Here is a 17,971-nt window from a genome sequence, read left to right as displayed (position 1 = left end):
AATTCGAGTACCATCTTTAATAGCAGATGCGAAAAATGCGCTATCGTAATGTGCTATCAATGCTCATATTTTTTGTAGTGATGTATGAATTGAACATTACTGTATAGATTGGGTATGAAATAGCCGATTTCCGCGTAGACTATGATAATAGTTAGGTGTACGATAGTATAAGAGATTGAATTGTAATATTATCTATATATGATCCTTCTTTTTAACATATTACTAGATTTTAATCCGCGGTGTACCGCGGGATGATTTATTTTTTAAAGTTAGTATATATAAATTTTTGCAAATTGTATCTCCTAAATATTTTATAGTATATAGTTTTTATTAAATAACGGTATACCACGAGTCCACGGGACAATTGTTAATAAACTGAGGATTTAACCCGTATTAAAGCGGCATGTTAATGATATTTTAAAATTTTATTAATATTGATTCAAACCCGTCCGTCATATAAACTCGTTCCGAAATATAACTCGTCCCGTAATTTTTTAACCCGTTCCGTAATTTCTTAACTCGTCCCGTGATTTGTTTTCTAAAAGTAGTGATTTTAAAATTTAATGATTATTTACTATATAAAAGTTTACAAATTGTATCATTTTCTAAGACATTTATATTTTAATAAACTGAGGATTTGATCTGTGTTAAAGCAGCATGTTAATGATATTTTAAAATTTTATAAATATTGATTCAAACTCGTCCACCATATAACCTCGTTCTCAAAATATAACCCGTTCTGTAATTTTTAACCCGTCCCGTGATTTATTTTCTAAAAGTAGTAATTTAAAATTTTTAATGATTATTTGTTATATATAAAAGTTTGCAAATTGCATCATTCTCTAATACATTTAAATTTTATAGTTTACAATTGTTATTAGGGTAACATTATACCACGGGATAATTTTTGGTTTTATACAATTTTTTCTAAATGAGACTCATTTGATATGTATAATATTGGTCGTATTAAAAAAATTAAGGATTTAATTCGTACTGAACCGGCGGATTAATGATATTTTCATATTTTTATTATTGTTGATCCAAAACCTGTCCCGCCAAACTCGTCCCGTCAAAAAACACATTTATTTTACTAATATTGATCTTATTTATGATATGATTCCGAATAATTGTCTAAATATTTTAGTCGATGTGGAACGTTGAACATACATTTTTCGTCAATTGGATAATATATGTCCGTTTTCTAAATTTCGAATCACAGTATAGGCAGAAAATGTTTTTGATTTTTTTTACTTCATGTATTATATGATGATTCAAAACAGTTAAAAACAATTCAAACAAAGATGATAGGAGAATCATAATTCTAAATCTTAATCAAATCTTCTAAATATCTAAATTATTAAATATGGAATATTCGGTGTATGAGTTGGATTAAATATAATCCGATCCAACAAATTTTTTATGATCAAAATTTGTAAACGGATATCGAATATCCATAGTATCTAAATGCATTTTGCCCCACCCGCTAAAAATGTACTTCAAAAATACTAGTCTCCTATTTCTTAAGATTTCAAATGATTGGTAACCGAAATTACAGAGTCAAATCTTTAACTTTGATTAAATTATTGGTGAGTATTATGCGAATAAAAGAGCATTTAAGAAAATAACTAAAAATGACAAAGTGAAACGCATGTTTTCTTGCGTTTTGCCTTATCTTATCTCATCGTCAAAAACTTTTTTTTAAAAAAGAGAGTAAGAGACAGAGCGCGAAGTAATTCTGTCCAATTCCTCTGATTCTGCAAAGCTTTTTCTAGGAAATTTTTCTAGAATGTAATACATGTGCCTCTAGAATTCCATGCACAATCATTTATTTTCTTACCAGATTCGACAAAGGGGAAATGGTCACATACTTATAACCAAAAAGCTGGATCATGGTATTTTTAGAAGAAGAAAAAAAAATATTGCATTTTTTTGTAATACAAAATATTGTAAACTTTTATCAATAATTTTGCGATATTACTTCATATCAAAATTAAATTTATCCTAAATATATATTCAAAATACAAATTATAGTGTTTTTTGTTTCTGCATCATGTTCGAATCTTAGAGAGAGAAGCAGCACTAAACCAACAAATCTTAAATCAAGTAACCAACTGGTTATTAATTAATTTATAGCAAAAATATAACATCTCACATCTCCCATGGAGATGTTTGATTATAATTATGCTTATCTAATTTCTCATCATTTGTATATCCAAGTGGACAATAATGAAATTGAAGCCCAATTTTTAATGGATTTAGGCCCAAAATTCAGTTTGACTTTTACTAAAAATGGACGATTTCAATGCTTTAATCACTAATCGGCCAATTAATAGTTTAAACGATTAATAAATACGATTAGAGTTAAATCGCGGCGGTAAGCCTACGCTGAGCGACTAGGCGCCCGATTAATCGATTAGGCGCCTGATTTTTATGAACAAGGGTTTAAAGTATACCCCTCCATGATCGATCAAGACCTTGATCTTAAAGATGAAATTGTTGTTGTCGTAGATCTGAAGCCCATGTACCTAAACCAACGGATCCATTATTCAAAATTAAGTATGTTGCACATCCATTTAGTTATTAAATAAACCTAATTAAACCCACGGTTTAAAGGGTTTAACCATGCATAGATATTTGGTTAAGGTAGTAAATCCCAATATATTTATTTCTTTATCCTATAGGTTACAATTTCCATTTTATTTTTTTATAAGAAAATTACACATGAGGATTATAATTTTCTCATATATGTGAAAGAATGTGTAATCATTCACAAATTAAAGTCACGATGAACTAGTGAACTTTCAAAAACCACCATTATAAATAGCAGCAATACAAACCCTTTAATTTAACAAAAGAAAAAAAGAGGAAAATATCAGCAATAAATAAAATTCTAAATAACACTTTTTAAACTATAACTTAAAGAGAAGTCATCGGGCTAAAATACAAATTAACAAAAAAAAAAAGAGAGAAGAAGATTCTTGGAAGTTCGCCAGTTTAAGTTTCTCGTAATGCATCAGAAATCGACATTTCACCAGTCACGGTTCTAAAGTTTTTAAAGTAAAAGTACATATATTATCAATATCTAGAAACCAATATAAAAAATCCTTGGACACATATTCGAAAAAATAATTTTAAAACATTAATATTTTTTTTTTTTAACATTAATAATTACGTTACGTACATATAAAGAGCTTTGGTGGAATGGTAGCTCACCGATATCTAATTGGATGATAACTCGTTTTTCATTTAGTTCAGTGCATAATGTAAACTATGCACGTAAGAAACTAAATTAAAACAAAACGTAATGAGTTTCGGGATATTTCTGCTGTTGATTATATATAAAGACAAAGTAAAGCTTGGCCTAACCAAACTCATAAGTGGTTTTGTTTTATTAAAAAGTAAAAAGTCTTAGAAACTAGTGGATTGATGTCACGTTTCTTCCTATATATAATATAACATGTAAAAATATAATCTAGACTTAGATAAATACGACTTTACTGTTTTCGTTAATTTGAAAGTTTCGTTTGACCAAGAAATGTAGTTACATATTTGTTGGAAAAGGTGAACCCATAAGTCAAATCGGACCAAGAGATGTAGTTACATGTTTTTTGCTTACCAAAAACATATTTTGTGAAATACAAAATTCTTTTATCCGAATGTAACTAATTTTAGAAAGACGTCTCTTATATATTTTGTTTTGGGCAAATGAAAGACGTCTCTTATATAAATATATGTATATGCCTCTCTATTCTTTGATTAACTTCAGTCAAAATAATTAATTTACTAAACCCTCCCAAAATGTCACATTCCTTCTTCCATTTCTTCCTAATCTCTCTTTTCCTCTACAAAAATTGCATCGCGCATCGCTACACATTCACGGTAAGTTTAAATTAGTTAATCGATTAGGCGTGATTAAACTAACTTTAATTGATGAAAAACTAATCATAAAGTTAATCATTGGCAGGTTAGGGAAGTTCCATATACGAAACTGTGTAGCACGAAGACGATTTTAACCGTTAATAGTCAGTTTCCTGGACCTGTTATAAAGGTTCACAAAGGAGACACTATTTATGTTAACGTTCGTAACCGAGCTAGTGAAAACATCACAATGCATTGGTAATCTAAGACCCTTTTCTTCTTACAAGCTTATAATATATTAATTCGGTGATGGTTGAATAAGTGTGTATGTATCTTAAATATAGGCATGGTGTAGAGCAGCCAAGAAACCCGTGGTCAGATGGTCCTGAATACATCACACAATGCCCGATTCGACCCGGGTCAGATTTTATGTACAAAGTCATATTTTCTATCGAAGACACGACTGTTTGGTGGCACGCGCATAGCTCTTGGACACGTGCAACTGTACACGGTCTTATTTTCGTATATCCTCGCCCCCCGGAATCCCTCCCGTTCCCAAAGGCGGACCATGAAGTCCCTTTAGTTTTGGGTAAGTGGACAAAATATTTATATTTTCAGATGTTTATTGTATATTAGATAAAATTACACTCTTTTTTCTAAAAATAATTTCATATAACTGGACAGGGGAGTGGTGGAAAAGGGATGTGAGAGAGGTGGTGGAGGAGTTTATAAGGACAGGAGGGGCTCCTAATGTGTCCGATGCTTTGACAATCAATGGACATCCTGGTTTCTTGTATCCTTGCTCTAAATCAGGTTTTCTTATTATTTTCAAAATTTTTTAATATCATTTTTCATTGATTAGTACTTTCGTAATCTGTAATTTTATCACAATTGTGGGATAAAAACTACTAATATAAGTGTTAAATGATAATTACGGATATAAGTGTAACTGTGAATTAAAATCATTGAATGTGAAGAGATAGATTAGGAAACTTATTAGAGTAATTACAATGAGCATTTGTTATAAAAAAAATTAACAAAAAAATGTATAAGAATCTTCTTTTGTAGATATTTTTATTGTTTTTCTTTGTTTTAAATTGTTTGAAAGTTATCCGGATTTGATCAGATAATTATTTGTATTTCACTGTATTAGTTGTTAGCTGTTATAACTAGTTAGGAACTTATGACTGACTGATAACAACATCGTAAAGGCTTTGACAAAAAGAAAAAAAAAAGTTGTAAAAGATAGTTATTATATATGACTTTAAACTTTTAATTTGTTTATATTTTTGCAAGTATACATTTCTTGTTTGCATGATGCATGCATATATGTTTAAAAATTATTTAATAATTTTGTTATTTTACATGAACAGATACCTTTCATCTCAAGGTAGAGAAGGGCAAAACCTACCGCATTCGGATGGTAAATGCCGCGATGAACCTAATTCTATTTTTCGCAATCGCGAACCACAGCCTCACCGTGGTTGCGGCAGATGGACACTACATCAAACCTTTAAAGGCTACTTATATAACCATATCCCCTGGCGAAACGCTAGACATGTTATTACAAGCTGACCAAAACCCAAAACGCATTTATTACATGGCGGCCAGAGCTTACCAAACCGGAAATATCGCTTTCGACAACTCCACTACCATAGGAATCTTAAGTTACTTCTCTTCACACAAAGCGAAAACACCATCGTTTTCAGGATATTACCCAACCCTTCCTTTTTACAATGACACCTCAGCAGCTTTCGGGTTCTTTACCAAGATCAAAAGCCTATACTCCGGTCAAGTTCCTGTTCAAATCTCGCGTAGGATAATCACAACGATTTCAATAAATCTCCGCATGTGTCCTCAAAACTCTTGCGAAGGTCCAAACGGGTCGAGATTAGCAGCGAGTATGAACAACATATCGTTTGTCACACCAAGTCACATGGACATACTAAAAGCTTATTACTATCACATTAAAGGCGTTTATGGAACGCGGTTTCCAGAGTTTCCACCGTTGTTTTTCAATTTCACGGCAGAAAATCAACCATTGTTTTTGGAAACTCCGAGACTCGCGACTGAGGTAAAGGTGATTGAGTTCGGGCAAGTGGTTGAGCTTGTTATTCAAGGGACGAGTTTGGTTAATGCACTCGATCATCCTATGCATCTCCACGGTTTTAGCTTCTTTGTGGTTGGAGTAGGGTTTGGGAACTTTAACATAAGTGAAGGAGAACCATCTTCATTGTATAATCTCGTGGATCCACCGTACAAAAATACAATGACCGTGCCCATTAATGGTTGGATCGCTATCAGATTTCAAGCTAATAATCCCGGTACGTACCTTCCATAAATGCTTATTTTATAATCTTATAAACCTAGATAAACAGAAAAGAGTTGATAAGTTAGTGTCTTCCTAAGTGTCATTCTCACCTTTTGTTTGTTATTTAAATTGTGGTGTTGTAACCAACCACACTAGACGGAGGTTTTTAAAAAGCCAAAAGACCTAACTAAATCGGATTTAACCAAAACAATTTATCCGATTTTTTATTGACTAAAAGATTTGACAAAACTCGAAAATCGAATTTAATTTTGAACCATGCCAAAGTAATATTTCTTCAAAGATCATATTTGTACAGTTGTCTAATTATATTAAATACATATACCATAAATTAGAAATGATAAGGTATTTATAAGTTACTCTATTTTAAATCTAAACCTGAATAGAAACTGAAATAAAATCGAAATAAATCCAACCGACCAAAAAAATTAGATTTCGGGTGAGTCATCTATAACAAATTAAAATAAACCTAACCATAATTATGATTCTATCGAAATGAACCAACCACGTCAAATAATAATTTATCACTTTTGAAGATGATGGTTATAATCTTGTAATTGTGTTTTATAGGGGTTTGGTTCATGCACTGTCACTTGGATAGACATCAAACGTGGGGTATGAATGTTGTGTTCATTGTTAAGAATGGGAGAGAGCCAAATCAGCAGATTCTGCCTCCACCAGATGATTTGCCGCCTTGTTATGAATAATTGAATGTTACCAGTGCTTTCATCTACTAAAATTGGTGATTCAATTGTCACCAATTTGAGTATATTTAAATTATTATCATATTGTATTGTATTGATGTATTTAACGCGATTTACTAAAATACATATTAGTTTTCTAATAATATTATTTATGGTGGTAATAAAAAGAAAGAAAAATGTATAATCTTGTGTCATCACAAAAAAAAAATGAAAGAATGAAGTTTAAATATATGAAAAAAGAATGGAGTTGCCGGTATCCTTGGATGAAACAGCGGCTGTTAAAATGGTTGTTGTAGGTCATGTTCTTTTGATAATCGCACGACTCCAACAAGCGACTCATTGTAGCCAATATTAAGTATTATAATTATTGGTCACTTTTTATTGTCGCAACGACTCTCCCGAACATACCAAATATATAAGAATAGTAATTTCTAAAAATTCAAAATTGAATAAATATTTCTCAACTAAAAATCATGAGATGTAGTTGCTTATTTTCTGATAAATGGTTAAACAATTTTTTTTTTTTTTGTGCAAACAAGATTTCATTCATTCATCCAAACAAACCAGTTCAAAGTACAAAGGAGAAGAAATCAAAGATCTCAAAGTTTAAAGCATGAAAATAAGGGGCCTTCCCCTAAGCAACAAAAGGATAGAATAATTTGACTTGTGATCCATACATGCTTGGAGACCAATGCTAGCAAGCAAATTGGAATAAGCAAATCCATGGTGAGTCGAATTAACTTCCACGAGTAAAATTCGATAGATGAGAGAGTGGTCACGGTCATAGCTTCATACCAAGAAAAATATCAAAGCCCACTAGAAATTGATTGTTGTCTGAATGATCTTCCAGTAACTGATTTCAATATGACCTTCAAGTGGGCCTCTACTTTCCAAGAGAAACTGAAGATAGATTTTAAGGGACGGTGATTCGTCTCGGGAGTCCCTGGTTCTTTTTACTCGAGGCTTTCCCGAGTAAATCTCTTCATTTTGTTCATTCAGCTTGTAGTTTCTATTGGCTCTCTAAAGTCCATACGTGAAGGGATTGAGGATAGCAAGAAGAATGTGTATATATATTAGAAATCCTTGCCAGTTAAATGTGTCCAATAGTTACTTGGACCAGTTTCAAAATGACTTTTCGTTATTGTTATAACTGTGTTCTGAAGAAGTAATGCCTAACGAACGCATGGTTCTCACATGCAAAGACAGAAATGCTTCTCATCATCTTTATAGAGAGAGTTTTCACTATTGGTCGTTGTTGACTGATTCCCTCGTCGACTAGGTTCCTCAATTCTAACAATGTTTATAGGCATTGTTGAAGTTTATATATTCATTATTGTTAAGTAGAGAATATTTCTATACGAAAATTAAATGTCACATATTGTCATGGCAAAGGGTTATAAAAGAATCAGAGGTAGATTCATTCAACTTGCCGTTCTATGATGCGGTGTGAAGAATAGGTGAGGGAAGTTGTTGAAAACGAAGGATCTTTCGAGATTAACAAAATCGGAACACATGAACATCTAGTTCCATACAAAGATAGTGGGGAAGATGACGATGAAACATGTCGACTAAAGTTTGGGGAAATGATGGCAAACAGGAAAAGAACCATCACTGAACCGATGTTGGTTACTCATTTTGGAGATGCAATATCGAGCGCCTGTTTAAGAAGTACGCACACAATGCAGCCCAATATTACATTGTTTCAAGACGCTGCAACAAAACAACCGTCAACTTTGTTTTGTTAACTACTAGAAAATAAAAGGTTTTGTTGTTTCTTTTCTTCTTTTGGGTCACGAATGGTTTCGTTTTGCTGCAGGTAATGATGGAACTGTGTGTCGTCTCAGTCCCATTATACGGATTTGTTTTGCTTACTTATAGGTTAAGAGCTTAGCTTTTACTCTTTATAGATTAAAGTTTTGAAAATATGTGCTCATCGTTCCTTACTAATTTCATAGACAACACTAAAGTTCATCTCATAATATTTCCAAAAGCTAAAGATGTGGTAATGTTTCTTCTCTCGCACTCCTACAAGTCAGTCATATATTCAGGTAGGGGATATCTCCATGTCTTTTACCATATCAATATCATCACCACCTTGAGGGATCTCTGTGTGGTGACAATCGCCATTGTAGGTGAAGTGATGCATCTGTGTTATGTGATCCTGTTGAAGTGCTGTGGTCTTGTGGCTTCTACTCCAGTCCCTTCGGCTCCAAAGGTACAGAGGTGGCGGTATATTGTTCCACTGCTCTATCGTTTTATCATTCACATCTACTGACCCGGGCAAGTAGAACGACTGCAGCACAAAAAGAAAAGAGTTTGATCGAAAGCTTATTCATAAATTAAACGAGAGTTGGAGTCATTTGTACACGTACGTACCATTCCAGCAAGTAAATTTCTGTCCTCCCAAATCAACTCATAATCAGCAATCGCATCGACCCTGAATGTAGACAAACCCAGAGTTATGAAAAGTTTGTCATTGATACTGTCTATTTGCTATTTACCTTTTTGTTTCACTTGGTACGATGAGGATTAAGATCTTCGGTTTAAACTCGAGGGCCTTCTTAATGAAAGTGTTAGCAAGGCTGGCTTTATGACCGAAAGGCGGGTTCAATCCCATTATCTGTTTTTATCCATGACAAAAAGAAAACTTAATCAGTGTATTCAATATATGCATCTCAACTTTAGGATTTCATTTGCTTTCTTACCAGTTGAGAGCAATCGGGTAACTCTTCTGGCTTCACACTCAACCAGTCTCTCTTCTCAAAATTAAAGTTGTTCTGCCATGGGAACGTCATGTTTTAGAAACAGCTTCAAACAGAAGATTCAAAGAGTGGTTGCTATACCTTAGGTGGAATGAGATCAAAGTTTTTGAAGAAGCATGTTTTCCCCGTTTCCATAAGCTTTTCTTTCATCAAACAACTGAAGTCATTAGAGCCGCAGCAAAAGTCGACTACCTGAAACCACCGAGAGTTTATCAAGAATGTTATATTTTACCTAGTAGCAGAGGTATTGGTTAAGGAATTATTAGCACATTTACCGTATCGCCATTTTCGACATACCAGTGGAGCCTCTCTACAATCTGCATCATTAATTTCTATTAAATCGGTTTCTAATAATCATCACTAAACCAGTAGAATGTGATGGATCAAGGTAAAGATGAGTTAGAAGAAAACAAAAGAAATAAATAGTTCACCTCTTTAAGCTTCTCTGGATTTGTGAAGTGACGACCAAACGACGTGTAGCGCGAAAGATAAATTTCAAGCTTCGTCTGCAGTTCATCAAAAACATGAATGTTTTATACTGTGAAATCTTTTCCCTTAATGGAAATTCTTTCACGTGTAGGAATCTCCTCACACAAAAGCTAAGTAATTCTCATTGAATGACATACCAGCTTCCAGAAAAATCTTAGTGATAAAAAGATTGCGATAGCTAGATATAATTTATAACCTTATGCTTCATGAGTTGGAGTAGGATATCTGGGTCAAATATAGCTCTAGCATCTTTGTCACGCCCTTCTTCAAACATCTTTAAGGCAGCTCGAGCAGCCTGTAGAATAGTCGTTAAGATTCAGGGAGACAACAATGCTAACTAAATTACATATCTATGTTTCAAAAAAAAAACCCGCAGTTGCAGTGACATACATTGACATGAGTCTGAACCAACCCTGTTGTGATGTTCTTACTGATATCATTTCCTGAGTGGTAGGATTTTATATGGGTTGGCTTACGAGACTTAACGAACTCGTCAAAGTTAAACGAGGATTCCACTTCATCGATTATACCCATCACCCTGTCTTACCAGAAAATATAATGAGTAGTTGAAACTATTAATAATGTAACAATTTCTTGCAGTGGCCAAAAAGAACATCACCTCTGTTCCACATCATTGACACTAATATCTTTCTTTGGTTTCTTATAAGGGTCAGTAATATCAAGACGAGTAAATAGACCCTCACGATGGTTTGGATCTGTCTCCATACTCGGAACATCCTCTTTGAACTGTTCTAGCCCGTGACTTCGTGTTCTTCTTTGTCCAGATATATCAGGAAAAATTAAGTGGTCTCTAGCTGGAGTAAGAATATGACCGTCTATCTCATGGGTCCTGTTTCAAAGTTTATGAAAAGCTATACATTTTGCAGATCATAACAGAAAACTCTACTTTAAAATGCACTTAAAACCAATCAGAACATTCAAAAACTTACAAACAATATATAAGAATGCGGTTGTAGGGAAGCAGTCTTTCCCAAGCTCTTTGCAATGTGTCATCGTCAGAGTTGAGTTCAGAAGTAATCTCCCTGAATACAAAATGAAGGAAAAAAATATCTGAAGCTAATATATATGGCCAGTAGGAGCTTGAGGAAAAAGTAAAATGAAAAACGGTTTACCTAGGTAAACATTTTCTGTGATAAGCTGTTGGGCAACGTCTGCATACAGCAAAATGCAACGCATATTCATTCTTGTCTTCACTCATGTTACAGACTTTACATATGTGTAGAGGACATGCAAAGTAGTCTCTAGCAGCAATCTTGGCTTGAAGTTCTTCTGCTTTGATTTGATCATCAGCACAGAGAAGTCTTGCAACACATATGGGATGGTAGAAATGACCACAATTTGACGCAGAACAAGGGAAGACCTTCAAAGCAGTACTCAGTACAGCTAAACTTACCAGATATATATACATGAACTGTGATATGGTGCAAGTATATAATACCTGTTGAGAGGAATTTTCATCAGAGGATCCCAATTCGCCACAAGCATAGCACTGGTGCTGTTTATAGAGACAGTTGTTACACAAATAGGTCCCGAGTGCCTACATATGTATAGCAAACCAACTTCAGCATGAAAGCCTCACCATAATAGCATATTAAACAGAAACTCTAAAGCCGAAACACAGTACTTGAATCTGAGTCTTATAAGTGAATCCTAGCGATTCGCACTCTGTCTCAATTCCATCAGCTATGGTTGGATGGAAAGATCTCAAGCAACTTCCTTCACAACTGAGTTCAATACAAGGAGATTAGATGAAATTAGCTCTAGAAATAACAGCAACTCTTAAGAAACCGTGAAGCTTGACATACCACAGAACATAACCACCATTGTCACAAATAGAACAGACAGGATCAAACTGCAGGTTCGTCTGAGAATCATCATCGCTACCGCTGCTATTTTCCTCATCTATCATATTATTAACAATGAAGTTCTGTTCCATTGGTGTCTGATCATCTTGTAGATGGTGCGTTGGAAGTTCCTTAAGCAAGAAAAAAAAAGAATTAAACTCAGTAGAAAGAGAGCAAGAAAGGTGGCAGAGAACAAAGAAATCACTTCTAACTAGGTCTTACCACTTCGATAGGTGTTGTTTGTAAAGTCTTCTCCAGAAACGTAAGCAAACACTGCACAATAGACAAATGAAAGTTGCTTTTCTGATTGATTTGGTTCCTTCTAAACTAATCTGTGTTCTGAATTCTTAAGTAGCCACTCAATAAAAGAAGACTCTCAAATCTGAAACACACAAAGTCAAAACTGAAACAAAAGTATAGTATGCCCAAGAGTCAAAGAAAAAACAGACATTTTGATGTGGGTTCAAATCCAGAAATACTACAACAAGACTTAAAGCTAAGGAATCAGACTCATAGTCATATATTTCAGCTCTCATTAGAACCAAACGCACAAGAAATATGTATAAAACAACCCAACCAAAGAGAAACAGACCTTAGATTTTGATAAATCTTCATCTCTTTTGATAGCTTCACACAGTAAAGAAACATGATCTGATAAGTCATCCTCTGAAGGCTGTATCCTGAGTGAACAACAAAACAAACACATGATTTCAAAAATGACATAAAAGGATAACACATCAAACAAAACAAACTATTCCAATCATACCCATCCAATGTCTGTAAACTATTCCACACATCATCACTTGAAGCATCCGGATTCCTTTTGACAAAGTGAAGAAACTGAAGAGTAACCAGAGTTGTTCTAATCAAAGCTTCATAACTTTTTCTAGGGCTTTGTAGAGTTATCCAATGCATCATCCCATGAAGAAGCACCTCGATCTTGGGATGTTCATCAACAGAAAGTTCAAAGTTCCAACCTTTGACAAGCTTAGAAAATGACTCGTCTCCGGAGTTTATGTTACCACGCAAAAACACAGGCGATCCCGAGCTATCAGTTGAATCAACGTTGAGTGGCACATCACAAAACTTGACAGGTGTGTCACTTTGATCAACGAAATAGTACTCATCAACAGAATCAGGTAGAATCTCGCCTTCTTCTTCTGACCACTCCATTTGATTAGCTGAAGAAGAAAAGAAAAAAAGCAAAGCTTTACAGATTCAGCTCCTTGTCACTAACCGAGAAACAATAGAGCTGATTTGAGCATTTTTCCAGGAGAAATTCTCAAAAGAAAGCATCAATCATAGATTATTTTCACGCATTTTCTCGGATACAGTGTCGATAATGTTTGGAGAAATTGCCCAAACAAAGCAACAAAGAATCTGATAGTTTGAGGGTACCTGTGGCGTTCTTGAAGAAGAAAATGTGAACAAAGGTTTGAAGAAGAGCTCGACGACCGTGGGAAAATAAATTAACAGAGCAAAGTGGCAAAGTGTGGTGTGGCCAAGTATGGGAATTTTGCCACTTATGCCACTTTTGCCATCAAAAAAATCTGCCATGCCATCAAAAAATCTGCATGCCACCGAAAATGTGAACTGATCAAACTGCCCTTAATGAAAGAAGGAAAAAAAAATTGAAAAAGAAAAAAAAAACATTTATCATCTCTCCTCTCTCGTCCTTCTCTCTCTCCTCCGAACCCGCGTTCTTCTCCTCCGCCACAGCTCTGAACTCCGACATCGCCGATCTGCAAGTACGGTTGAACGGACGCCTCCTCCTTCTCGAAATCGGTTAGTTTCTTGTCATGTATCCTCTTTTCATTGCTGCATTGATTGATTTTTAGGTAATTTAAGAGTATTTTGGAAGTCTTTAAAATTAGGGATTTGAATGAGAATTGAGTTTTTTTGGAAGAATCGATAGTATATTGACGAATGGAGGTATATGCATTGGTTAGAATGAGTGTAGCCCGTACATTGTTGAATGAAGTCACATTTTAAGTAGAATCGAGTCAGATCTCAGTCAACTGGTACAGCTAAGAGAAAGTTCTTACAGGGTACAACTACGTTTAAGTATTCAACTGGTACAACTGATAGACTATAGACCAACTAGTACAACTGATAGTTTGTAGGTCAGCAGGTACAACTGATAGGCCAACGGTACAACTATGTTTAATTATTCAACTGGTACAACTAGAATATTTGTTTCAAATGGTGTATGTGCTGTTTTTAATTGCTGTATTTTGAAGATAGTACCCTCCATAGTCAACTGGTACAACTGATAGTATGTAGGCTAACTAGTACAACTGATAGTATGTAGGCCAACTGGTACAACTGATAGTATGTAGGCCAACCGATACAACTAGTATAACAGTGGAAAATGGTGTATGTGCTGTTTTTTATTGTTGTAGTTTCAGGATAGTACCCTCTATAGTCAACTGGTACAACTGTTAGAGTATAGTCCAACTGTATAGGCCAACTGGTACAACTAGTATAACTGTGACAAATTGTGTTTGTAATTATGTTTTAAATTGTTGTAATTTCAGGAGGCGATGAAGAAGAAGAGCCATACTAACGTACATTTTGACTATGGAGGGTACTATTCAGAAGGGAATGAGTGGATTTATAAAAATTCACTATACGCTATATCGTTTAAGACGACATGTTTAGAGAAGATAACTTATTCGGTGCTATTAGATAAGATCACTACGAAGGGTTGGCCAGAATGGAGTCCCTGGGAATCTGAAACTGAGTTACAATCTATCTAAAGCTCGGAGAGAGACATATATTGTAGATGATGAGGACGTATACATTTTTTACAATCTATCTAAAGCTCGGAGAGAGACATATATTGTAGATGATGAGGACGTATACATTTTTTTTAACAGAATGTGATGAAGAGGGTCGTATTCCAGTTTTGCATGTGGAGCTATTAAGTGACAATAACCAGAGGGTGGAAGTGTTAGTACCGGAGCGTCGAAGTTCAGTTGGTGTGAATTATGTAGAGCTAGTGAATGTGAATGAAGTTTTGGAGAATGATGTGAATGAAGTTTTGGAGAATGATGTGAATGAAGTTTTGGTGAATGATGTGAATGAAGTTTTTGTGAATGATGAGAATGAAGTTTTGGTGAATGAAGATATGGTGAATGAAGTTATGGTGAATGAAGTGTGTCAGAATGTGACAGGTATGGAAGTTGTGGCTGTGGAAAGGTCGATGGATAACCATTTGGATGAAGATGTGGATGGTATGTGTGATTTTGATGATATTCCAGCTATTCCAAATCGTGTAAAAGGTACTCCAAAGAATATAGAATGGGAAGATGGTACGGGTATAGAACTTTATCAAAAATTTTGTTCTAAGGAGGCACTGTGGGAATTGGTAAACAAAGCTGCAAAACAAGAAGTTTATGGGGTTTTAACAGTTAAGTCTGACCCGTTGAGACTTATGTTACGATGCAAACAATATTCTCAAGGGTGTAAATGGTATTTACGAGTTGCGAGAACAAAGCAATCAGATTATTGGAGTGTTAGAGTGCATAGAAAGATCCATACATGCTCGCGGTCTGTTGAGTCTACAAGCAATAGTGTACAGAGAGGAACACCACGATTAATAGCAGCTGTTTTACATGCTGACTTTCCAGGTAATCTACAGACCCCAAATCCAAAAAGCATCATGTCTATTGTGACAGGAAGACTTGGTGTGCATTGTTCATACTCTACTGCATTAAGAGGGAAAATGCAGCATGTTAGTGAAGTGAGAGGTGGACCAGAAAAAGGCTACAAGATGTTGTTTTCTTATCTCTACATGTTAGAGAAGGTAAATAGAGGGACTGTAACAAGTGTGGAGTTGGAAGAGAAGAAGTTCAAGTACCTATTCATCGCTTTGGGAGCTAGCATTGAATGTTTCAGGACAATGAGGAAAGTGATAATTGTGGATGCGACTCATCTCAAAACTGTATATGGTGGGATGTTGGTTATTGCAACAGCTCAAGATCCTAATCATCACCATTATCCTCTTGCATTTGGTGTAATTGATACAGAGAAGGATGTTAGTTGGATTTGGTTTTTCCAGAAGCTGAAAACTGTATATCCAGAAGTTCCTGATCTGGTGTTTATTAGTGACAAGCATCAAAGCATCAAGAAGGCTGTCATGACGGTGTACCCGAATGCGCATCATGTAAACTGTATATGACATTTGTCTCAAAATCTAAGACTCCGTGCGAAGACTGATAAGGATGGAGCTGCGAAGAAGTTCTTGGAGTGCGCTCATGCTTATACTGAGAGTGAGTTCAATAGAGAATATGGTATTTTTAGGAGTCGGTGGTCTAATGCTGCTGACTATCTAGATAAAGCCATAGGGAGAGAGCAGTGGTCTAGGTACCATTTCCAAGGAGACAAGTACAACATAGACACTAGCAATATTGCGGAGTCCATGAACGCTGTGTTTAGGAAAGCGAGGAAGTATCACCTCTTACCTATGATTGATGCCATGGTTGAGAAGTTCTCTGAATGGTTTAACAACCATAGGCAAGATTCAGGTAATGCATCGAGCACATCACAGGTTGTGCCTTTTGTGGAGAACATCTTGCATGCTCGATGTCCAGTTGCTGCGAAGTTAAAAGTTGTTGAGCTTAACAGTTATAGACAAGAATACAACGTCATTGATGGGATGTTAGTAAGCTTTTTGGTGGATTTGAAAATGAAAACTTGTTCTTGCAAGACATTTGATATAGACAAGTACCCGTGTGTCCATGCCATTGCCGCAGCAAGGTTCCTAGCCCGCAAGGAAGGGAGAAATGCAGATGTAAGCATATATGGACTTTGCTCCGTCTTTTATTTGATTGATACTTGGGCATTGGCATATTACAGGACGTTGTTTGTAGTGCCACATGAGTCAGAATGGAATATTCCCGAGTCAGTTAAAGAGTTGGAGGCTGAGCCGCCGGATTACACTCCAAAAAAGGACGCAATCAAGATAAACGGTTTCCATCTGTTGGAGAAAAACGGAGAAAGAGTAACAAAGCTGTTCCAGGAATTAACTTGGAGAGATGGCTACAGCCCGAGGATCCAGAAGCATCTTGATTAATTCCCTGGTTCAACCGGTACAACTGCTTTACCAATACGGTTCAACTGGAACAACTGGACCATTTTGGTTCAACTGGAACAACTGTGTAACCATTTGGGTTCAACCGGAACAACTTAAACAACTTTGTACTTGTATTTTTATTTGTAAGACTAATATCGCTTTGTAATATATGGATTATTATTTATAAGTTTGTAATATAAACTATTTTATTTCTTTACAATATTAGCAAGAATGGTTTCTGGGTTCAGCCGATACAACTGGAAACAACTAAAACTACAAAAAAAAATACAAAATTACATAAATTAAACCATTATAAGTGATTAAAACATTTTTAAACTCTGGAATTACATTTAATATTTTTAATATATGATATGTAACATTATCAATAATTAATGTGAGCAAAAACCAAAATTACACAAATCACTCTTTAGGTAACAAGGAACAATTAGTTCAAGATCATCTATAAAGATGGAAGAAGTATGGAAACTATGTTTTCTGACAAATTATTCTATGAAAACTTCTTAAACACCAATATAATGTGGAAATTGATGTGAACAACTAGATATCTATGGTATTTTTTAAGGTTCAACTACAAATTAACAAATTTAGAAATAGTTCAACTGTGAGGAAATTAGGACAACTGAACATCTAAAGACAACTATGTAGAAAATCTATTTGTCGGGGATCCCACAGAAATGTGTTCACACTAGTCTTTGACTAGTTTTTGACTCAAACCGGGCCCACCCCGTGATCTACTTTTAATTCGAATCTTCTCATCTAATAAGTCTACTCGATCTCTCTCTCTCTCTCACATCTCGACTCCGATTCTTCTTCTTCTTTCTCTCTTCTTCTTCTCTCTTCTTAACGAGACCACCAAAAATTAGGGT

At 35.0% G+C, this 17,971-nt stretch overlaps 2 protein-coding genes across 2 annotated transcripts; one reads left to right on the top strand and one right to left on the bottom strand.

Annotated features, from left to right (window-relative positions):
- Positions 1-2,942: 2,942 nt before the first annotated feature.
- On the top strand, positions 2,943-7,054 carry LOC9299939 (laccase-15). The gene is made up of 6 exons (XM_002865558.2): positions 2,943-3,879; positions 3,965-4,116; positions 4,203-4,447; positions 4,543-4,671; positions 5,232-6,182; positions 6,758-7,054. The coding sequence occupies exons 1-6, from the start codon at positions 3,799-3,801 to the stop codon at positions 6,892-6,894; spliced, it is 1,695 nt and encodes a 564-aa protein (XP_002865604.1). The 5' UTR covers positions 2,943-3,798; the 3' UTR covers positions 6,895-7,054.
- A 1,712-nt stretch (positions 7,055-8,766) lies between these two features.
- LOC9299938 (protein ENHANCED DOWNY MILDEW 2) lies at positions 8,767-13,514 on the bottom strand. Its single transcript, XM_002863816.2, has 19 exons — positions 13,406-13,514; positions 12,774-13,188; positions 12,600-12,687; positions 12,230-12,280; positions 11,969-12,138; positions 11,788-11,887; positions 11,602-11,700; positions 11,276-11,523; positions 11,093-11,185; positions 10,762-10,992; positions 10,533-10,680; positions 10,339-10,437; positions 10,085-10,159; positions 9,929-9,970; positions 9,735-9,845; positions 9,597-9,668; positions 9,393-9,511; positions 9,268-9,328; positions 8,767-9,184 (listed from the first exon to the last, which is right to left on the bottom strand). Exons 2-19 carry the CDS (start codon positions 13,178-13,180, stop codon positions 8,936-8,938), a joined length of 2,463 nt encoding a protein of 820 aa, XP_002863862.2. The 5' UTR covers positions 13,181-13,188; positions 13,406-13,514; the 3' UTR covers positions 8,767-8,935.
- Positions 13,515-17,971: the final 4,457 nt, after the last annotated feature.

This window comes from Arabidopsis lyrata (assembly GCF_000004255.2).
Source record: "Arabidopsis lyrata subsp. lyrata unplaced genomic scaffold ARALYscaffold_8, whole genome shotgun sequence".
Taxonomy (NCBI): Eukaryota; Viridiplantae; Streptophyta; class Magnoliopsida; order Brassicales; family Brassicaceae; genus Arabidopsis; species Arabidopsis lyrata.
Note: the sequence above shows the minus strand (reverse complement) of the source record. Positions and strands in the feature narration are given on the sequence as shown.